Source organism: Podarcis cretensis (assembly GCF_951804945.1).
Source record: "Podarcis cretensis genome assembly, chromosome: 6".
In the NCBI taxonomy this organism is placed as follows: Eukaryota; Metazoa; Chordata; class Lepidosauria; order Squamata; family Lacertidae; genus Podarcis; species Podarcis cretensis.
This window is the reverse complement of record NC_137175.1, coordinates 67283796-67306124: the sequence shown is the minus strand read 5'-3', so window position 1 is coordinate 67306124 and position 22329 is coordinate 67283796. Positions and strand designations below refer to the sequence as shown.

The window sequence follows — 22329 nt, the reverse complement described above, 5'->3', positions numbered from 1 at the left end:
ATGAGTTCTGTTCTTATGAGATAGGGGGGACGATGACTTTTCTCTATCCACATTCTCCATGCCATGCGTAATTTTATAAACCTATATTGTGTCACCTCATACCCACATTTTTTCTAAACTAAAAAGCCCCAAAGGACGCAACCTTTCTTCATAGGGGAGTTCCTGTTGACTTTGGTAAAAAGGATGTATAAATGTGTTTCTCTCATTTGGGTGAAGCTTCCTCTTTTGAAATCAAATGCGTCCATCTTGGATTTTTTTGGCACTTGCTCCTAATTGGCTCAACAATGCTTACATCTTGTGCCAGGTCCTGGGCACCACTCAAGATTAGGTCACCACTCCTCTGGTTGATTCCTGCACCAACTGGTATATATTTAGGGTATATAGATTTATTTATTTTTTACTTTTTTACCTTTTTTAATGTCAGAAGCCTCCCTTTTTTTAAAAAAAGTCAAGCATAGTTTGGACTCTTAAGCCTGTTGTGAGCCTCTGTTTTACTCTGCTCAGCTGCATAATGGGTGGTTTAAGGCAGGTCACAGGAGAAGCATAAATTAAAGTTTTAAAATCAAAACAGGAAAGCTGTAGATGAAAACAAAACAAGAAGAGAGACATAAAAACTTGCAAATAGACCTTCACAAAGAAGGCCTTAACTGCTGGACAAGGTTTTCAGCACTATAGAAGAATGAACACTAGAATGCTTCGTAAAAACTAAAACTAAAGCTTTTGTTATCTGGATTTTCACTTTTTGAAATTTGGCAACGCCACACAGTAGCAATTTCCACTTATTCATATTTAGAACAAATCATTGCTTTTCAGGATGTGTCTCGATCTAGATTCTATTCTATAATTTTGTCTCATGTAATTCCTCTACAGGAATTCATAGTCTATACAATAAAGGGCAGAATGGGATGACACTTCCTTAACCAAATATCTCTGTTGTATCTTTGTTGCTCAGCCCCATGTTGATGAGATTAATATATAATCTCTTTCTTTCTCATAAAACCAAAGCCCTCCTCAGGTATTTGTTGTTTACCTGCTTGCTGGGCCTGCTACCTCCTCCCCACCTCTCTCTCACACACCACATGAAGAGAGCTATGGTTCATTTAGTATCCTGCAGGGAGAAAGAGATTGTGTCATAATCTCATCAAGTTGTGTGTGTGTTTTGCTGAAACAGCTAATATCCCTGCTTTATATTTACAAATGTGTAGTATATTTCCATCATGATGAAACCTCTGTTGGGTGCAGCAGTGTAAAACGTGTGTGACATTCAAAATAAAATATAGGCCAAAAATTAGGATACGTACAGTAAGTACTCAATGGAGGATGACTGCACCAAATGTTACAAATGTTACAAGGAAGATATGATTAGAATGTCTTGATTATGGCTGCTGTTTATCATGCTATTAGTTATGTAAATTTATAATGTTGCTTAAAAAGAGGAAAAAAATGTTACTGAATAATTGCAGTGTTCTAGTTTTCTTTGTTTGATAATTAAATGTTGCACTTTTTAACATGCACTGAAAAATGAAATAGTGCTTCAGTCTTGAAGTAGTTGATTTACCCTTGTGTTAGTGAAAGGTCATAGCGTTTATTGGCCATCTTAAGGGAAAGGATACTGCTTTGCTTGTAATGGCATTGATTAAAAACCAGAAAAAAGTAACACCTGAACTAAATGTTTGGGGCAAATCTGAATTAGAGCACTGGTCACCCACTCCCTCTTTTTGAGAGTAAATCCCTATCAGTCCAGATAGACAAGGTTCACAAGGCAAATTGAAGCTTTCATTGCATTGCGACAGTAACTCTTAACCCCCTGAACAGAACTTTCAGAGGTAAAGGTAAAGGTAAAGGGACCCCTGACCTTTAGGTCCAGTTGTGGCCGACTCTGGGGTTGCGGCGCTCATCTCACTTTATTGGCCAAGGGAGCCGGCATACAGCTTCCGGGTCATGTGGTCAGCATGACTAAGCCGCTTCTGGAAAACCAGAGCAGCACACGGAAACGCCGTTTACTTTCCTGCCGGAGCGGTACCTATTTATCTACTTGCACTTTGATGTGCTTTCGAAATGCTAGGTTGGCAGGAGCAGGGACCGAGCAACGGGAGCTCACCCTGTCGTGGGGATTTGAACCGCCAGAGTCCTAGGCTCTGTGGTTCAACCCACAGCACCACCCGCTTACCTAAATAACTTTATTTAGTTATTTAGGCTTTATTTAGTTATTTAGGCTTACCTAAATAACTGCAGTTCCAAATGAATAATTCAGATTCAGATTCATTTAGCTTCTGCCTCATCAGAGAGGCATTGTCTGTCACACTGTCCTGAACCTTTGAAACCTTGATCCTTGGGTGTTTGTGGTACCCAGTGCCTGGCACTGCAGGAACCCACTTAGCTCTGTGAAATATTTTAAGTTTCGTCCCCAACGAATATAATAGAATCATAGAATTGTAGAGTTGGAAGGGATCCTGAGGATCATCTAGCCCAGTGGTTCCCAACCTTTTTTTGGCCATGCCCCACCCAAGCATCTCTAAAATCCTGATGCCCCCTCCCATGACATATAATTCTTAATATTCAAAAAGCGAACTCCTATTTACATAGAGGAAGCCTGGAAGCTCATTAACTGTTAATAACGTATTCTCGAATTTCCCACCTTAAAAATCAAATTTCCCCCTGTGAGGCTTGTACCCCACATTGGGAACCACGGATCTAGCCCAACCCCCCTGCAATGCAGGAATATGCAGCTGTCCCATACAGAGATTGAACCTGCAACCTTGGTGTTATCAGCACCACGCTCTAACCAATTGAATCCCAGAATCCAACTTACGTTACACTATGCATTCTAATTTGTATTCTATCAAATTTATGTACAATAAAAGGTAAAGGTACCCCTGCCCGTACGGGCCAGTCTTGACAGACTCTGGGGTTGTGCGCCCATCTCACGTAAGAGGCCAGGGGCCAGCGCTGTCCGGAGACACTTCCGGGTCACGTGGCCGTTTACCTTCCCGCCGGTAAGCGGTCCCTATTTATCTACTTGCACCCGGAGGTGCTTTCGAACTGCTAGGTTGGCAGGCGCTGGGACCGAGCAGCGGGAGCGCACCCCACCGCAGGGATTCGAACCGCCGACCTTTCAATCGGCAAGTCCTAGGCGCTGAGGCTTTAACCTTTAGCGCCACCTGCGTCCCATATGTACAATAGGTGTTTATTAAAATAGCAATGTGCATTTTCAAAGATAATGCCCTGAAAGGCAACAGCAGCCTTTGCAAATATATATATTTTCAGATTTTTTTTAATAACATGAGGACTTTATAAATATTTTAAATTGTATTTTAAAATATACTGTCAGGATGGCTGTCAGTGACCAAGGTGAACCCCTAACCTCACCCTTATTGTCATGTTCTCATTTCCTCTTTTTCTCTGTCTAGAAAGTTTGCCCCTAGATCCTTGATTTCACTGCCCTTTTATGGATTGAGGCTGAGCACACTCTTAGCAGCTGCATTACACATGACTTAATTTTCTTGAGATGTGCTCTCTTCCAGTCTCAAGTTCGTTAAAGGCTTTTGCCAGCTTCACTTCCAGGATGGCCTTCAATTGCAAAGCTAAGAATGTCAAGAGCAGGTTTTGAGTGCACACGTAATTATACTTTAGATCAGTCCACCTTGAATATCTGCTCTAAAAATAGGCTGGAACGAACACCTTGAATCTATGCAGTCTTTGTGGTTCTTTGCCATTTCTGTGAAAGACCCCTTGAATTTTATTTACTTAATGAAGATGGGGTTGGGTTGATTCACTTGTTGACTCAAATGTATTCTTGAAAGCAGAGAACAAAATCAAAGTGGAAGGAATATTAAATCAGAAACTGAAAAATAGGTCAGATTGTAGCTCTGTAAAATATTTTAAGTTGGATACAATGAATATCTCTCTAGGTATAGAGAAGTGCAGTGGATTGACCCACTTAGCTTAAAGTTAGAGTGCTGAGAAATACTGGTGTTCATTTGCAGTATGTGCTCTGTTCACATGTTCTGCTTTTGTGCTCTCACCACTCCTCCTGGCTCATTTATTTTAACAGTGACTTCAATGTTATAATATTCTTTTCCCCTCCTTGTGGATTTACCTTTCGTGGGGGTTTTCAGCTTGACTGGTGAAGCTAAGTGACCTGCTGTTTTTCCGTCAGTGCTCTATGGGACAATCAAATTCTTCAGATATATTTTTCCCAGGTGTGAAAATTATTAGGGATTTGATTCACGTGCATTTATCTCACCCAGTATTTTATTTCTTCTTCCTTGATGGCTTGTAGCTGAATGTGAGAACTACCTCCATTGAGAAGTATTTTGTCTAAATAAATAGTTTAGAAAGCAATTTATTCTGGTGACTGTTTCAAACAGTGTTGATACAGCAGTTGTTATAGGTGCATCTGTGGACACTGCATACAAGTATCTTAAGCTTCTACACTTAGGTAGGAAGAACCAGCTGCACAAATATAAGATGGGGGACACCTGACTTGCCAGTAGTACATGTGAAAAGGATCTAGGGGTCTTAGTAGACCATCAGCTTAACATGAGTCAACAGTGTGATGCACAAGCAAAGAAAGCTAATGCTATTCTTGGCTGCATCAACAGAAATCTAGTTTCCTTATCAAGGACAGTAATAGCACCACTCTATTAGTCAGACCTCCTTATCAAGAACAGTAATTGGAATACTGTGTCCAATTTCTGGGCACCACAGTTTAAGAAGGAAATTGACAAGTGGGAATGTGTGAAGAGGAGGGGCCAAGAAATGATAAAGGGTCTGGAAACCAAGCTTTATGAGGAATCGTTGAAGGAACTGGGTATGTTTATCCTGGTAAAGAGACAGAGGAGATATGATAGCCTTCTTAAAATATCTAAAGGGCTGTTAAATGGAAGATGGAACAAGTTCATTTTCTCCTGCTCTGGAGGCTAGGACTCAAACCAATGGATTCAAGTTTCAAGAAAGGAGATTACGACTAAACATCAGGAAGAACTTTATGACAGTAAGAGCTGTTTGGCAGTGTAACAAACTCCCATGAGAGATGGTGGACTCTCCTTCCTTGGAAGTTTTTAAATAAAGGTTGGATGGCCATCTGCTATGGATGCTTTGGTTGAAATTCCTACATTGCAAGGGGTTGGACTAGATCACCCTCAGGGTATCTTCCAACTCTACAGTTCTATGATCTTAAATTTACCAAGTTTATTTCCAGACTGAAGATTATATTCAGCCAAGGCCTACTCAGATCAGACCCATTGAAAATATTGAACCTAAGTTAGTCAATGTTTCTTAACATCAATAGGTCTGATGTAGTAGGACTAACATTGACCACCCAGAGGCTGCAATCCTAACCCTACTTACCTGGAACAAAGTGCCATTTAATTAAGTTGTGCTTACTCTTGAGTAGGCATGTAGTGGCATTGTTCTGAGAGGGGATGCTCCCTGAGCACTATGGGACTTGCACATACATCCACTCACACAGTAATCTGATCACTGAGCTGATGAATATTAAGACACTGAACTGTAATGGTACACCAGGTTTTCTCTGCTTCAAATGGTGATCCATGATCTAGAATTAAAGTTGTATTCAGCTATGAAAAAAGGCAGACAGGTCCTGAACTGCCCAAACTAATGACACCAATGTTTATTATCTCTATTTTTAAAAATCTTGTTGAAAAGCTCCTTTCTGCTCATGGCCAATAAACACAACCCCCCCCCCATAAACAAGCAGAAGTTGTAAATTTGTATGCTGTTTGTAATTCGCAGGACACTTTCGTGGACTAAGAAGGAAATATGCTGCTATGACCAGAATGATCATGCTTTGCACTCCAGTAATGCCCAAACCCATAAGTGGTCCATGGAAATCTGTGTTAAGTCATTTTATGTAAGCTAATCCTTCCTAGGAGCAAGCATATAAACATTTGGCCTTGCTTATATCTTACTGGCATTTTGGACGGTTAATTCTTGCCACAGAACTTTTGGCTCAAGATACTTGTGGCTTTGAAAATGAGGTTTGCAGAAGGATTAGCACACTGAAAGCGATTGCCAGTGGATGGATAGATCTGCTGAACAGATGCAATTTGCACCTACAGTGTACCAAGAATTCAATTTTATTTTGGTTCACAGTTGTATTATGGGACACTTGTGTAACTGCTCAATATCTTCTGTCTTTAGGCATTGTACAGACGTTCTCTGTTGTGTCATCTTCGTTGTGGTCATCCTGGGTTACATTGCTTTAGGAATTGTGGGTAAGTAAATACATGTACAGTTGATGCTTATCCTATTCATAGGAAAGTAACTTCTAATTTACTTGAGAAGCAATTGTTGCTTTAAGTTAAATGGGCATCCCGATTAAATATAATTACATTCATTTAACACATTTCTTGGAAACAAAGCATGAACTACCTGCTCTCATTGACTGTTGTAATTATAGGGGGGAAATAAAAATGATTGGTATATTGACCAAAAAAAAATCCAATATGAAACAAAGCTGAGTAGCCATGGTTCAATAATTTTGTTCTTCGTTACTGTAAAAAGCTGTAGTTATAGCAGGAAAATGTTGGTAATTAGAAGTGGGAGAAAATAAAAAGTTTTAAAAATGAATTCTTTATAATGTTAGCAACAATCCATGCAAATAATGAATAGAACAGTTGCTTTTTTAATTGGGATGCAGAGCTAATGATCAACAGCAGATTCTTTAATGTGCATCTCAATTTTGTTCGAGAGAACTTCACTGAGAGCCGAAGCTTTATAAGGCACACAGCTGCCGCTGCTCCATGTCTCTTTAATCTCCACTCAACCCAATGTCCAATGCAAACCATGTCTGACATTATCACACAGTGTTTCTTTGACATCACTTGGTGTATTTATTAGACAAGCCTTCTCCAGCCTGGTGCCCTTCAGAAATTGTCGGTCTACAATTCCCATTATCCTTGACCACTGGCCATGGAGGGTCACATGTTGGGGAAGGCAGCTCCATATTTCTCAGGACAAACCCCAGCAGCTGGCATGAATATTCAACTCATGGATACATCTTTTAAACTCAGTGGCCAAACTCCCATTGACATTAATAGATCTGGACTTAGTCCTCTGTTTATTTACATGTGATGCTGCTCTTTGGCAGTAGAGTTCACTTTAGTTCTGGCTTAGCCTTAGTGAATTTTTAAAGATTTCTTTCTATTAACATCATAACATTTTTTCTGTGCTATACAGCTACATAGTAATAGTATTATGCCATTAGACTACAAAAAGGAACACACATCTTACAGAAGAAGTACAATCAAGAGAATTAGAAAGGATGTTCATCCTTTGTCCTGCTGGAACAAACAGTACAGCTCTCTATCACATCATAGTTCCATAGAAAAGGCAATCACTATACAGTCAAGATGAAAGTATAGCTTTTTTTTTGTTGTCTCTCTTTTAAACTGAACCAAGTTCAATATTTATAAAGACAGGTTCCAGATTTCCTCTGGGCTGTAACCAAGCCAGCTCTAAAAGAAACACTACCTGCCTTTGGCACAGGACTCTCAGATAGCATGCTTTATGTTTCAGGGGATCTCTTCATCCCTGAGGCAGGTACATTCCATGTATAATAAAGGTTTTTGTACCCATTAATACCCTGCCCTACCGAGTTTGTGTTTCCCTTCCAGCTATCCCTTTGTGAAACAGAATTTTTAAATGTGTGATCACATTTGTTTCTGGTTCATCATTCTGAACCATAGATTGATTAGAAGAATCGAATACTTCCAGGGAAAAGGCTAGGGAGATGGTTGGTAGCTTGTGCCCAGCCACCCTGAACTCTCAAACCTTCCTACTGCATTGTACTTTGTTTCAGCAATGCACAAATCTCCTGTAATCCTCTGGCTAGGATTTCACAGCAGTTTTCTACATAAGGTTTTTACAGAATCATGTACTGCATAAAATCTAGATGACGGAATGGTTGGTTGCCCAGTTCTATTTTCCCCACAGGCATTGGTCAAAGATGATATGGTCTGTATACATAACACTATATTGCCTGTACTAACTGTAAAGAGAGAATCTCTACTTAAACCTTTGAATACCTGTAAATGCTCAAAATAAAAGCTATCCATCCTGAAATCAAAATTCATTTTTGGGTGGTGGTGGCTATTTTCTGTTCCTCTTATGGGAGTACTTTTTGAATCTCAAATTCAGATTCTGAAGCTAGTTGGATCTGGATGATTGTCACACACACACTTGTACACAAGCTGGCTATACAATCATCATCATCATCATCATCATTAGCCTTGTTTTACACTTTTTCATTTGCTTTATTTTTTAAAAAAATGAAAGATGAGATCAGCCTTGGATAGACTCCAGGCAGTTGTCCTGTTCAAAATGCATGAGAGTCAATAAAGTTCATATAAAGGGAAAATAGAGTATAAATCAATTTACAATCATGAGTTGTGCCTAAAGCAACTCGTGACCGAATAAGATCTGTATATTTCTGTCCTTTGGCTCTTTATAGATAAAAAAATGGGGGAAGGTTTTCTACAGTCTATAAATGTATGAAGCAGATCTTCAGTCCACATTTTATTTGGATGGGTACAGAAACAGAAAAGTTCAGATCCATCATTTCTAGAGCATGGAGTTTGCTATTGATTGTGGCAGGGGGGAAATGCTGAGCTGAAATTCTAGCTTTAGTAATACATGCAATCAGTGTGGCTTGAGTAATATTTGCAACGGTACAATCAGGAAGGGATTTAGCTCTCACTGTAGTTCCAAAGACATTATATTGTCATGTGGTGATAAAAGGACAATCAAATCTTCTTGCATGACCAAAGCTAGTGATTTATGGTAATAGTCTTTCTCTGATCTGCTTCAGTGATGATTGGCTGTTGAATGATTATGAGCCACATAAATATTTATTACAGGAGCTATTAATTGCTGTCATTGGGTCAACTTTACCGTTGGACCAATGGTGCTGACATCCAGTGACATTTCAATTTTTGCAGAATTCAGTCCACAATATTTACATTTGCATTTTCTGGATTATTAAGAACATTTTTTTAAAAAGCAATCTAGTAAAACATTTAAGACAAAAACCAATGAAATATTATAAAAAGATTCAAAGGGCTGCAAGAATGGTATAATTCAAAAAAGAAAAATATTATATGGTTTAGCTCCTGACAATTCTCATATAACAATTGACTATGCTAAGCATTTTGCTAAACCAAGAGCATAAGTGAAGCTCAAGTGAGCAAGTGATTAGCATAGACAGCTCTCAATTGTTATATGAGAATTTGTTACCCATGAATCTGTAGGTCAGATGCTCTCCTACATATTTCTATTTCTGTTTGTGAAATCTTCCTATTGCAGTAAGTGTTAATCTGTGTTCAAAGACACAACAGGAGATTAAACAATGGGGCAGGAGGCCACCTGTGAAGTAGTAAACCAAATTTACCTTCTGTATTCAAAAAGAGGCTGCTTTTATAGCACCTACCCCTATGTATAAATTTAGGATCATGTGTCCTATAATCTGCTTAACTGTATTGGTAAATTGCTGGTGTTTAAAAACCATAAGCACAACTGGCTGGTTTTTATTGCCACATACTAAAATATTTTAAATGTTTTATCTTTTAAAGGGAAACACTTCACAAGAATGCTGTTGGTTCTTAATCATCAACTGATTTGCAGCCTATGTTAAGTTTCCCAAGCAAGTAGTTACTCTCCATATTTTGTCCTTGACGGGGAATCTTACAGTTCAGTGTTTAGCAGCCATTTACTCAATCCCAGACCAATAAAGCAATACAAAATGAGAGGATATTTGACAAATGCCTTAAAATGATAGATGTTTGTGATTTCTAGCTTTGTGATTTGTGAGCTTGAAGTACATTAGTGAATGATGGCAGCATAACTTGATGGTTTGAAATATGGGGACCTGACAGGCTTTTGCACACACACATGTCATTCTTGTGCTATACCATTGTTACATGGAATGCTGACATATTAAGATTCTCAAAGATTTATGATTGGTTCTTGGAAGTTTGCACTAAGAATCTGACAAGTGATATGAAGACTTGAAACAAAGATTTTGGCAGGCAATTAGACTAACAACGTTGAAACCATATAAGAAAGAGTTGCCTAAAGTATACTGATTGTGGTCTCTATAGACCCAGTATTGGTTTGGGGAAACCCAGCCAGATGGGTGGGGTAGAAATACAAAATTATTATTATTATTATTATTATTATTATTATTATTATTAGTCCTTTTGAACAAGATTGTTTTATTACCTGTTGCATAAAGAATTGCGGTTCATGTTATGAATGGCTGCAAAAAAAATAATTTCTGCTTAAAAATGGGAATACATTTTATTGTTAAAAATTTCAGACTTACTTGCATTGGAAAAGGTAATACATCAAATCCAGCAATAAAGCTAGTTATGTTGATATAAAAAATATGATACCAGTTTGTAAATTTGTAAATGAAGTTTAAAACATAACACACATATCCCAAATACATTGCTGTTTAACATATTTCTGTGCTGAGCTAATGCTATATGAGAACAATATCTATTTGGCATTGCAAGTCATTATATAATGTAGAAAGATAACAGGAGATGCAACTAATTACAGTGGTACCTTGGTTTACAAACTTAATCCGTTCCTGAAGTCCCTTCTTAAACCACGGTGTTAATAAACCAAGGCGTGCTTTCCCATAGCAGCGGGGGACTCAATTTACAAATGCAAAATACTCAACAGGAAGCGAAACATGTTCTGCTTCCAAGGCAAAGTTCTCAAACCAAAACACCTACTTCTGGGTTTGCAGCGTTCTTAATCCAAGTTGTTCATAAACTAAGCTGTTCTTAAACCAAGGTACCACTGCAACGCGTCCTATTGTTGTTGCCATTTTGCAATGTCTGAAATGGTGCTTTTATTTTTCCTCATGGTGAAATATATGCAGGCTTCCAAGGTGAGCACAGTTTAGGCATCTCACCATAGTGGTGGTGTCCACTTCAGAAAAAGCACAGGAGGAGAAAGTGATTTACGCACCTTGCTTTCTCCCTATTATAGAGCATCAGAGTCTTCAATTCCCCCCACCCCAAAAAAGTGCTGGTCTTGGTAAATACATAGTTTCATATATCATTGGTTCATCTCTTTATATGCAAAAACTAAAAGAGGTTTTAAAAACAAATGTTCAGCTGATTCGTATGACTGTCTCCCTCCCCCTGTCTGTAAGCAGGCCCTTGGTCATTGCCAACAATCAAGAATTCAGCCATGCAGAACATTTTATGGGTGCTGAAGTTCTGTACGCTTGGATTCTATTTCATTTAATACTTGGTACTGGGTAGGGACGCAGGTGGCGCTGTGGGTTAAAGCCTCAGCGCCTAGGACTTGCCGATCGAAAGGTCGGCGGTTCGAATCCCTGCGGCGGGGTGCGCTCCCGCTGCTCGATCCTAGAGCCTGCCAACCTAGCAGTTCGAAAGCACCTCCAGGTGCAAGTAGATAAATAGGGACCGCTTACCAGCGGGAAGGTAAACGGCGTTTCCGTGTGCGGCTCTGGCTCGCCAGAGCAGCGATGTCACGCTGGCCACGTAACCCGGAAGTGTCTCCGGACAGCGCTGGCCCCTGGCCTCTTAAGTGAGATGGGCGCACAACCCCAGAGTCTGTCAAGACTGGCCCGTACGGGCAGGGGTACCTTTACCTTTACCTTTACTGGGTCAGCAGCAGTTCACCGCAACAAATACCTGCAACAAATAAACTACACAGCTGTCTAAGGCTGATTTCTTCTTTCTGTGGATGTTGTTCAGTTAGTTTCTATTCTTTTTAGAGTGGGAAAGAGAATGAGATATTTATCAAGTGCTAAATCTTAAATAGTACCACACTTTGCTTTCTCCTTATGTTCATTTGAGATGTGAAGCCATCTACCCTCTGTACCCACATAGCAGAAAGGATTCCCATTTAAAGGAATCCAATTTCACAACAAACTGAGATGAATCTATTTGCAAAACAAAGCTGCTGTGTAAATGAGGGGGGGTGTACTTGTAAATTCAGGAGGTAAAGAATTCGGCAAAGAAAACCATGTTCCTTAAAATAGTTCAGTGCAACACTTGTTTGTTGCCATTATGGTTGGATCCATAGAGCAGATACAAAATTGCAATGTAGCATGAACACTTCTGGGTGTTCTGTGGCCTGATTGGTAGGCTGGGGGTTCCTCTGCTAAAGTCGGGGAGCGTGTTACCTGAGGACCTATTCCTCTACAACACTGCTGGTGTTTCAGTTTTTGCCCAGATCAGAGGGCTATACATTCGCACCTTGAATCGCAAATGCCTTGGCTCCCAAACCAATCAGCTCCCGAACGATTGAAACCCAGAAATGAGTGTTCTGGTTTTTGAATGATTTTCAGAAGCTGAACGTGCGGCGTGGCTTCTGATTGGCTGCAGGATTCTCCTGCAGCCAATCAGAAGCCGTGCCTTGGTTTTTGAACGGTTCTGGGAGTCAAACAGACTCCAGGAACGCATTGTGTTCCAGAATCAAGGTATGACTATATAGCAAAAATAGGAAACCTTTTTGGCTTGCATTCACTGGTAGGCAGTGAGTTTGTAGCCATACACATCCCATCTACCCAAACACAAATACTCAGGGAGAAAACACACTCACACATGCGGACAGAGAGGAGGTGTATGGTGGCGTGCAAATGAGGTCATTGCATGCCTCCCTTCTCCTTGCTGCCTACCTGAATGGCACTGGAAATAGCTCCTTAGCATTTGCAGTGGAGAGGAAGGTGCGTGGGAATGAGTCAGTAGACCTTTCCTTCGCATGTCAATCAAGCTCCCTACTAAACAGCTGTGTGAGCTGAGAGAAGCATTGTCAATTTAGTGGTGATGGTAATGATGGGGCAAGGCTGTCTGAGGGGAAAATGTTTAGTGGACTGTCAGGAAGGCTCAGCCAGTGACTGAGGATTAAAGCCCTTTGCACTTCTCTTTTAAATGAGTGGCCAGTCCAAACTCCCTGACCTCTGCTGCCTGCCTGCATGCTCACAAATGAGAAGTGGAGCTGCTTCAAAGAGGGCTTTTGCAAAGGACTTGCAAAAGAGTGAACAGGCTGGTAGGGGCAGGGGACTCCCCACTCCTTGCTGCCAATTGTATGTTTGCTCAAAGGGGAACTGATGATATAAATTGCCATTTGGGGCAGAACTGGCCTCAAAGTCCAGAGTTCTTTTCAAACTTCATTGCAAAAGTACACTGTTAAATTTCATTGATCTGAGTGTCCCGGAAGCAGCTGCAATATTTACTTAATCAAAATTTAGGTGATCTGGAGTACTATTTATGTGGGGTAATGGTGATGTTTTATTTTGCCTAATGAAGAGTCCTGTGTAATTCAAGAACTTGCTTCTAGCTTTTTTACCATCTGTTGGGCTGATAAAACAATCACATCACTTGCTGTGCACTGCTTGTGTTGTGGAAACAACGCAGTTTTTAAAATGTGTTTGGGTAGTTAGATCATTATTGTTTCCATTTTGCAGAAATGACTTGTGGGGTTCAAATTATAGTTTAGGTGGCACTACCTACTCATGGGCACTGTTGTTTCTCACTGTATAACCAAGACCTGGATGGCGAAGCAGGGTGAAGTTAGCCTCCTTTAACCTTTGCCCATCTAGGTACCTTCTTCAACCCCAAGGGAGACTTGTGTCAGGAGCCAGGGTCTAGAGTAGGTCAGCAATAAATACATTAGTGTCAGTGAAGTTAACTCTTTATTCAAGAAACCAAAACAGCACAGGCTTAGTGATCACAGTGACTCTTCCCAGTAGTTCTTGTCCCAATGAGGCAGTTGCGACGACTGAATGAGGCTGAAGGGCATTTCACACAACGTGTATTCACATCAGCAAATGTAACCTGGTTAAACTGGCAATAAGTATGACAATAGTAATTGGAAAAACACAGCTGTTATTATGAGAATTGCTGTTGACTGTATCTATAATTCCCAGGTTATGCTATGTTTGTCCAGATTAAGTGTGTGTCTGACACACACTTGCATAGAAAAAATGTTTTTTATGAATAGCATGTAATCTGGTGGCTGAGCATGGATGTGAATTTGGATCTTAAGGTCAAAATCTGATTAACCACTGACCACTCTGTTCTTCATCAGATTTAACATGGCATATTCCTGTTCTACATGGGAGAGACTTCTGGTTTGTATGTGGACATTGTTGTATGTGAGCATTTGTCAAGAGTACTATTTCTCTATTATTTGAAGTTCTTGGAATATGAAAACTAATTCCAGAAACAAACTCGATAATGTTGGCAGCAGTGGCTAATTCTAAATTATCTGCAAAAATGCAGCTGTTAAGTTTTGCAACCAACATTGCTGGACTGCTTTAAATCTCACATGACAAGATTTATCCCTGCTGGTATCTGTACTGGTGGGAAGAATAATGGTCCTAAGGGAGGGGGGTATCTTCTGTAGTGTCAACATTCTTGAAAACAAACTAACCTCAAAAAGAGGGAAGGTTGCTACAGAAGCTGCACTGTGGCGTGTATAAAGAAGAGATTAAAGGAGTTCATATCAACTGCAAAAATTGATCTGCTTAGACATGGCATTTTTCTGCAATAGATGTGGGGAAATATTCAAGGACAATGAAAACCTCCTTTGTGCACAAACAAACATCATGTCCCGTTTCAAGAATGTGCTTTCTTCTATTCTCCAGTTTATATATATCCATGGAGTAGTAGATGATAGGCACCAAACATCCCCCCCCCCAAAAAAACCCACCCCATAGTATTTTTAGGTCATGTTTTAGGTCATGATTTTTAGTATGGACCTTGACTTGGTTTAGTACTTTTGAAGGTACATTGCATTGCTTAGGATTTTAAACCTCAGAGGTGTAGTATTACCCTTGCTAAGCAAATGTGCTAGTGGCTTTGTGCTACTCTTTGGGGGAGCCAGTAATACAAAGAAGTATCCTAAATATCCAAATGTTATACTAAAAGGTCTATTAATTTAGAAGCAGTACAACACAATGTTTTAACATGTGCAATTTTGTTATGCACCTTACAACAGCTGAAAGTTTTTCTTGTGCCTGGAGACCTCATTCCTGAATTGAAATCTCAATTGGATGTACAAAATTCCAAGAATTACTGCACTCCTATATACTTCTAGGGATGCGGGTGGCACTGTGAGTTAAACCACAGAGCCCTGGGCTTGCCAATCAGAAGGTTGGCAGTTCAAATCCCCGGGATGGGGTGAGCTCCCGTTGCTCGGTCCATGCTCCAGCCAACCTAGCAGTTTGAAAGCATGAAGTGCAAGTAGATAAATAGGTACCACTCCAGTGGGAAGGTAAACGGCATTTCTGTATGCTGCTCTGGTTCGCCAGAACCAGCTTAGTCATGCTGGCCACATGACCCAGCAGCTGTACACAGGCTCCCTCGGCCAGTAAAGCGAGATGAGCACCGCAACCCCAGAGTCGTCCACGACTGGACTTAACGGTCGGGGTCCCTTTACCTTTTTATATACTTCTATACTTGATAGAGTTTAACCGCTGTGGAATTCCCTGCCTTTAAACAATCACATCAGACCTTTTGGAACACAAACTTAAATTTGCACAAGCCTACGGATACTATTCCAGAAGCTCAAATATATAATTCTGCTGGACATCAGACACCATGGTTTAGCGATATGAACCTGACCAAAACATCAGACTTTCACATTCCCTTCTTCTCCTGCTTCTTGTTCCATATGAATCAGGGACTGAGGTTTAAGCCAGCATGGCCAGCCATGAGGCAAACTGTGGCAGCTGCCTCTGGTGACGGAATCCAAGGGGATGGCCATGCCACAGATGCCCCTCCCCACTGCTGGCAAAAGAAGCTGCAGTGGCTTCTAGTGAGATCTCACAAGAGACCCTCATGATCTTGTATGGGTCTCATGAGAACTCACTAGAAGCCACCACCGCTTTTCCTCACTTCTCCTGTGCCACCATGGGTGCCCCACCTGCACCCCTTGCTGTTTCTGGAGAAGTGAGGAGAAGCAGGTTCTGGTAAGATCTCACTAGATCTGGTTGGAAGCCTTCTGCTTCTCCTCACTCATCCAGAGCTACTGCAAGCTCCCTCTGCCCCACCAGAGAAGTGAGAAGAAGCAGCTTTGGTGGTAGTTTCCAAGTTCCAGCGACATTTCATGGGGCACTCATGAGATCTTGCAGGGCAACCCTGTAAGTGAGCCTTTGGTGAGGCATTGGGGGCACCTTCTCATTTCTCCTCAGGCGGCAAAACAGGATGCGCCACCCCCTTCATAACAGTCTTTGTTTTAAGCCAGGGTTCTTTAAAGGGGGAACTTAAAGCTTGTGAATCCCACCTTCCAGCCACACTTCGGCATGTGTATGATCCCAAGGCTCATGCACACAGCACTGAATTGTGGTTTAGAATTATATGTAAACATGACTGTTTTCTCACAATATAGTACAGTGATCTGTAATATACCGGGGGTGGTGGTGTACTTTCAAATGAACCAACTTCCTAAACGAATTTAGGTTGCAGTCCTATACCCACTTAGCTGGGAGCAAGCCCCGTTAGACTCACTGGGACTTACATCTGATTAAACATGTATAGGATTGCACTGCTAATGAAAGATGTCGAGCCACTGCCTTCTCTTTAAATCTACAAATGCATTGTGGTAGCATATAAGCAGCTTTATTTTTTAAGATTAATCAAAAGTTTATTAGCTTAAGATATGGTGTCGTAGTGAGAGTGAACCTGGGAGACCAGGGTTCAAGTCCCCATTCAGCCATGAAGCTCACTGAGTGACCTTGGACCAGTCGCTGCCTCTCAACCTAATGTAACTCACAGGGTTGTTGTGAGGATGAAATGGGAAGGAGGAGAAGTCTGTACCCCACCTTGAGCTCCTTGAAGGAAAGGTGGGATATAAAAGTAATAATAAACACCTCTGGACCACAGGTGCCAATGGACAGACTGCCATGGACAGCTTTACACAGGGCTCTGTTGTGTCATGCCCTATCACTCTAGTGCCAGAGTGTGCCAGTGACGCTGGAGAAGATTTAGTTTTGAGTGTTTCTAAATTTAAAACTACAGAAAATAAAAGAGGAATGCAAGCATGTGGCAATTATAGAACAGCAAGTTCAAAGTGATTTGCATAAATCGGGGTTGAGAGTGCATTGTAAGCGGCTCACGCAATTCAGCGTACAGAGAGAATCTAAGATGTGTGAGTGCAGGCACGCTTAGGTTTGTTTGCTGCCATTGTATGGCTTTATGCCAACAAAGTCTTTGTAATGGTTCCCTGTCCTCATTTTAATAACCGTTATTTTCTAAGTGCATTACCTCATTTTCTGGCTGCCAGCCAGATATGACCTGATGGAAAGGGGGAGGGGGAGAGAGAAATGTTTTACTTTCTATCTATTCATCCATACTTTTTTCATTAAAGGGGGAAAAAAATCTACTGTTTAAGGAAAATCAATAGTATTCAGTAGCTATTGAGAGAGGTTAAAATGGTACATGACTGGCAGTGCATTTTAATGACCAGCAAACTTTAATTCCAAGCCGACCTGCTACAAGGAGGAAATTCAGCTATAAAATATCACTGATGCTTTCTTTTTCGCAGCTTGGGTGCACGGTGACCCCAGAAAAGTAGCTTACCCAACTGACAGCTATGGGCAGTTCTGTGGTCAAAAGGACACGCCTAATGAGTAAGTACCAAGATATTCCTTTGCCTTCGCTTTTCATGATGCGTGAAAGGGAGCGCTAGACTTCTGTCTCCTGGAAGTCTTAATGGAAGGATGAGGGAGGACCCTGCCTTCCTTCAGTGGTTTCTCTGTGTTGACTCCAATTAAGATTTATATTAAAAAAGCTGAGCGATCAAAGCAAAACCATTGTACATGTGCCGTCCGGAGGCTGTTCATAATTCAGTAAAATACAATTACGTCATGCATCCCAGTGATTAGAATGCCACACTTTATAAAATGCATTGGAGCTGATTAGCCAGCATAAGTTGGAACATTTAATTGAAATGTCCTCTGAGAAATTGTTCCTGTCATTCCAAGAAGAAAAATAAATCCTAAGTACCACAGGCTGCATCTCATTTCTATAAACTAGATACCCCTTGCTCAGTGGGTAAAACATGCCAGCAGCAGGAGAATTCTACCACTGGCTGCTACCAGCTTAAAAGAATGCACTTTATTTTCATACTGGAAATTCCTAGAAGTCCAGGTCTGAACTTTGGGCCAAGAGCCACTCATAACTTCTCCCTGCAGATCACCCACTTTAATGTCCCTACGTTATCACAGTGTTTTAAGCATCTAAAAGCAACTCCATAGAAACTGGATCTGGTGGGTTATCCATCCAGTCAGCTGCTGTAAAGCATAATATATTTTATAGACAAAGCATCCTGTACAATCTTTGAATACCTAGGAAGTCTTCCTGAACAATAGATAGGATACTTTTAGATTAGGTGATCTATCATGTTGAGCCATTCTTTTCCTTTCCTTTCCTTTCCTTTCCTTTCCTTTCCTTTCCAATTCCCAGCTGTACCACTTCCCAGCTGGGGTGAATTATAATTATTTAAAATATTGTTATACTACCTTTAAACAGTAAAATCCTTCTCTCTCTCTCAATATATATATATATATATATATATATATATATATAAAATTTAGAAGGATTTTACTGTTTAAAGGCAGTATGACAGTAGTACTGTGACTACTATTGTAACACAGAGGCAGCCAGTAGAATGCCCTCAAGATTCTGCAGTGCTACAATTCCCACAATCCCTGGCCATTGGCTTTAACTGATGAGAGGTATAGTCAGCAACATTTGGAAGGCACCAAGTTTTCTTCCCTTGCAGTAGCATGTTCCTACTTATAACCTCATAGATGCATACTGACACATAGAAGAAGTTGTTGGTCTATTCTTCTTCTTATTATTATTATTATGTGAAATGTTCTAAGTGTGCTTAGTGTGAAATGCTCTTAGCTTATTTGCCCCATGTCCAAAACAATAATCAATCCAGCAAATACAATTAATACGGTATTCATTACTGTATTTCAGACCTTCAACAATTTAACACCCTTCCCCCATTTGCACTGTGTTTCCTTTGCACTGAAATCAGTGGGATGGAATGAAGTAGTGGCAACAAAATCAAATAATTTATGCAATTAATTACGTAATTTACAGAAGTTACATAGTTTCACCACAGCGGCCAGCAAAAAATAATAATATAGGTTTTGGTGGAAGATGAACTGCAGTGGAACAGAAACAGTGCTCCATGCCCCCAATACAGGGCAGAATGGAAAACAATGTCAATTTACATCCCTAATTTACCACATAGGAAAATATTTGTTTCCACTACAGAATTCCGTAAAGGAAACAATTGCCCATAGCATTACCAAAACATTACTAAAATCTCACAGTTAATGTTGAAATAGCATGAATTCACTGCAAATGAACCTAGTGGTATCAATTGGAAATGATTCCCTTTTGGACCGAGTTCAGAGCTTGATTGCTCCATCGGCATTACGTGCACTATATCCAAAACAGTAAAAGCATTTGCTTCTGTTGCATCCACTGCGGTAAGAAGAATCCTGCAAGGGAGCAGGAGTTATGATATCTTCACTGTAAACAAATTGCATTTGAATATATGGATTCTCCCACTGCAATTCTATGCACACTTAGCTCAAGAGTAAGTGTTACTCAGGTGTTTACTTATGAGTGGATATGTATAGAATTGTGCAGTGATGGTGCAGTTCAAATTACCACTCCTTGCCAGTGGGGGCTTTGCAGAGCTGCAGAGCCACTGTGGAAATCGTGGGTAGCCAGGATGATAGAGCCTGATGCTGTTATGGGGGTTTCCACTTGTACCCCACAGTGGCAGTGTTGGTGGAAGACCAGCTTAGCCAGCAGAACTAAGTGGAGGCATACCTCCGGTCAACCCACATATCCCACATTTGGTGTGAAGGGGGTGCCTTCCTCTGTGGATGTATTAAGTGTCATAGAGCCAAATTACTTTTTTTTTTTTTAAAGCAAGCATGATTTTGGGGACGATTTGCATGTGTTAATTCATTTCAATAAACCAGCATTTAAAACAATGGTGATAACAAACCACATGCAGTTTTGAACAACTAGCTGGGAAACAACCAAAAAATTAATAGTTTTGGATAAGCCTGACAAATTGACCCAAAGCTGATATACATTAGAGATCCAGAGGCTGGCCCTAATTCATGCCTTGAGGGAAATTAAATTTGGGGATGGATGCTAATCTTTGCAATAATGCCCTTTAGAGTCCCTTGGCACAAAGCAATAAAATGCAAATAAATGTTACAATGTTTTAAACAAATACTACACCAAGCAAATATTTTAAAAGATTTGATACTTGGGCATTCATAGACTAGGGGTAGGGGGAATTGAATTACAACAATGCAGAATTAATTCCATTTTGTCTGATCTAACACCATTCCTGGGGACCCATCAGCACCTTAATCCATCTATTTGCTGATCTCTACGTACTAAATTCTTTTTGCATTCAGAAGACCATAGCTCCAACATGAAATAAAGCTTGCCTTTGAAGGAGACAGTCATACATTGCTGAATTTTTTTACTGGATATTTTGTGTTTTCCTTGTATTACTGTCAGCAGCTAGCGAACGTTTCAGCCCCTAAATAATCTACCAGCTAATTGTATGAATGTGAGTTTCCCAAGTTTTAGTAACGTAGAATCCTTGTCTGAACTTTGAATATGCAAGCTTCCTTATTACCGAATCGCCATATATGTCTTCTGTGGCCTCTTTGTGTTTTCCGACTTGCCGAATTGGTTCAGAGTTATTGACAGAGGTTGGAAAAAGCAGATAGTCAGCAAAGTGTTCACATGCTATCAATCTTCTTCACACATTTGCTGGTTAGCATGGATGAATGTGAAAAAGGCCTATTATCGCCAACCTTTCGGGAGAACAGTGCTGCAGCTAATGGGAGCCAGTTTTATGTTCTGCATGTTCCTGGGCAAGACTGACAGAAATGAATGAGTTAATTCTCCCCTTCTCCCTTTCAGAGCCACTAATATGTCAGCTCTAGTGTGTGTCTTACATACCGTCCATTCTAGTACTTTTCGATAGAAGATTCTTGGGACTTTATCTAATCCACAAGTTCCTTATGCAAAGAAATTCTTGATTGATTTTTTAGTGCCACCTTGTGATTAACATAAAAACCACCAGCTTGTTTGTGCAGTGTAGCGTGTATTTGAACACCTACTATATGTACAAGACAGATTCAGAATACACCAGAAGTACCATATGGCTAGGTGACAAAGTCTTAACCTATGAGATCTGGAATCAAGTTAATATATGTGACTAAGTGCCATTGTGATCTACTCCATTGGGAAGTATTGTCCTTCCCATAATTAAAGTTCAGGTGTGCTTCTGTCAATTCCCTTGAGAATGCTTTTGCTCTGTTTTCTTTAATTCTTGCTGTGGTCTCTTAAGTGATTCTATTACGGATTCATACATACTATGAATTATTACTGTAAATACACATGGAGTTATTATTTCATACCTATTCATTTGCAGGAACAAGACAATTTTGTTTTACTTTAACATTCTGAAATGTGCCAGCCCTCTAGTGCTAATAAACCTACAGTGCCCTACAACACAGGTATGTAAATGGCAGTCAGATTCAGAGCACAAGGAGTGTCACTTACCAGAACTACTTCTAAAGTGAAAGTTTTTAGAAGTACTGTTGGCTTTCTGTACAGTGGCAGTGGGAGAGGGGTGGTAAATACAGATCCTGAAAATATTGTGTAAACGTACTGCTATGACTTCCCCAGGTTTCTGGGTGTCCTGACACACTCTAGATTTCTGGGTGCTGGGATTTAATCAGTGTTTTGAGAATTAAGGCAACTTAACAGGCTTTGACAGTGCCAAAAGGCGCAGGCTAAGCTTCTTTTCCTGTCCAGGGCATTGCCTGAAACTGTATATCCACTTACCTGGGATCTGAATGGGACTTATTTCTCAACAAACATGAACAGGATTGTGCTGTTATACGTTTTACAAATGAGCTTTATATGGGATTTATTTCGAAAGAAATAGGAAAAAGCCAGCATTTACTTATAGTATACATCAGTGGTTCCCAACTGGTGCTCCACTGACTCCAGGAGGTCCGCCTAACCCACCCAGGAAATCCATGGCACCATTGACATAACAAAAACTACCATAGAAATATCAAAATTTTCAAAAGTAAGGGGTCCATGGCTTGACTTTTGAAAAACATGGTCTGCAGTAATTGGGAACCACTGTGTGTGTCTATGTGTTTGTGTGTGTTTGTGTGTGTGTGTGTGTAATTACAGCATGCAAATTAAACGTGCTAATATCTTGGATTTATATTGCAAGGGATTC

At 40.4% G+C, this 22329-nt stretch overlaps 1 protein-coding gene across 3 annotated transcripts in view; it reads left to right on the top strand.

The window, feature by feature from the left end:
• The window catches only part of SLC44A5 (solute carrier family 44 member 5), a 164713-nt gene that overhangs the window by 106212 nt on the left and 36172 nt on the right, over positions 1-22329 (top strand). For all 3 annotated transcript variants that reach the window (XM_079982574.1, XM_079982572.1, XM_079982573.1), the window contains exons 3-5: positions 6166-6239; positions 17557-17641; positions 21505-21589. In XM_079982574.1, the coding sequence (XP_079838700.1) occupies positions 6166-6239; positions 17557-17641; positions 21505-21589 (244 nt within the window). The remainder of the gene's footprint in view (positions 1-6165; positions 6240-17556; positions 17642-21504; positions 21590-22329) is intronic.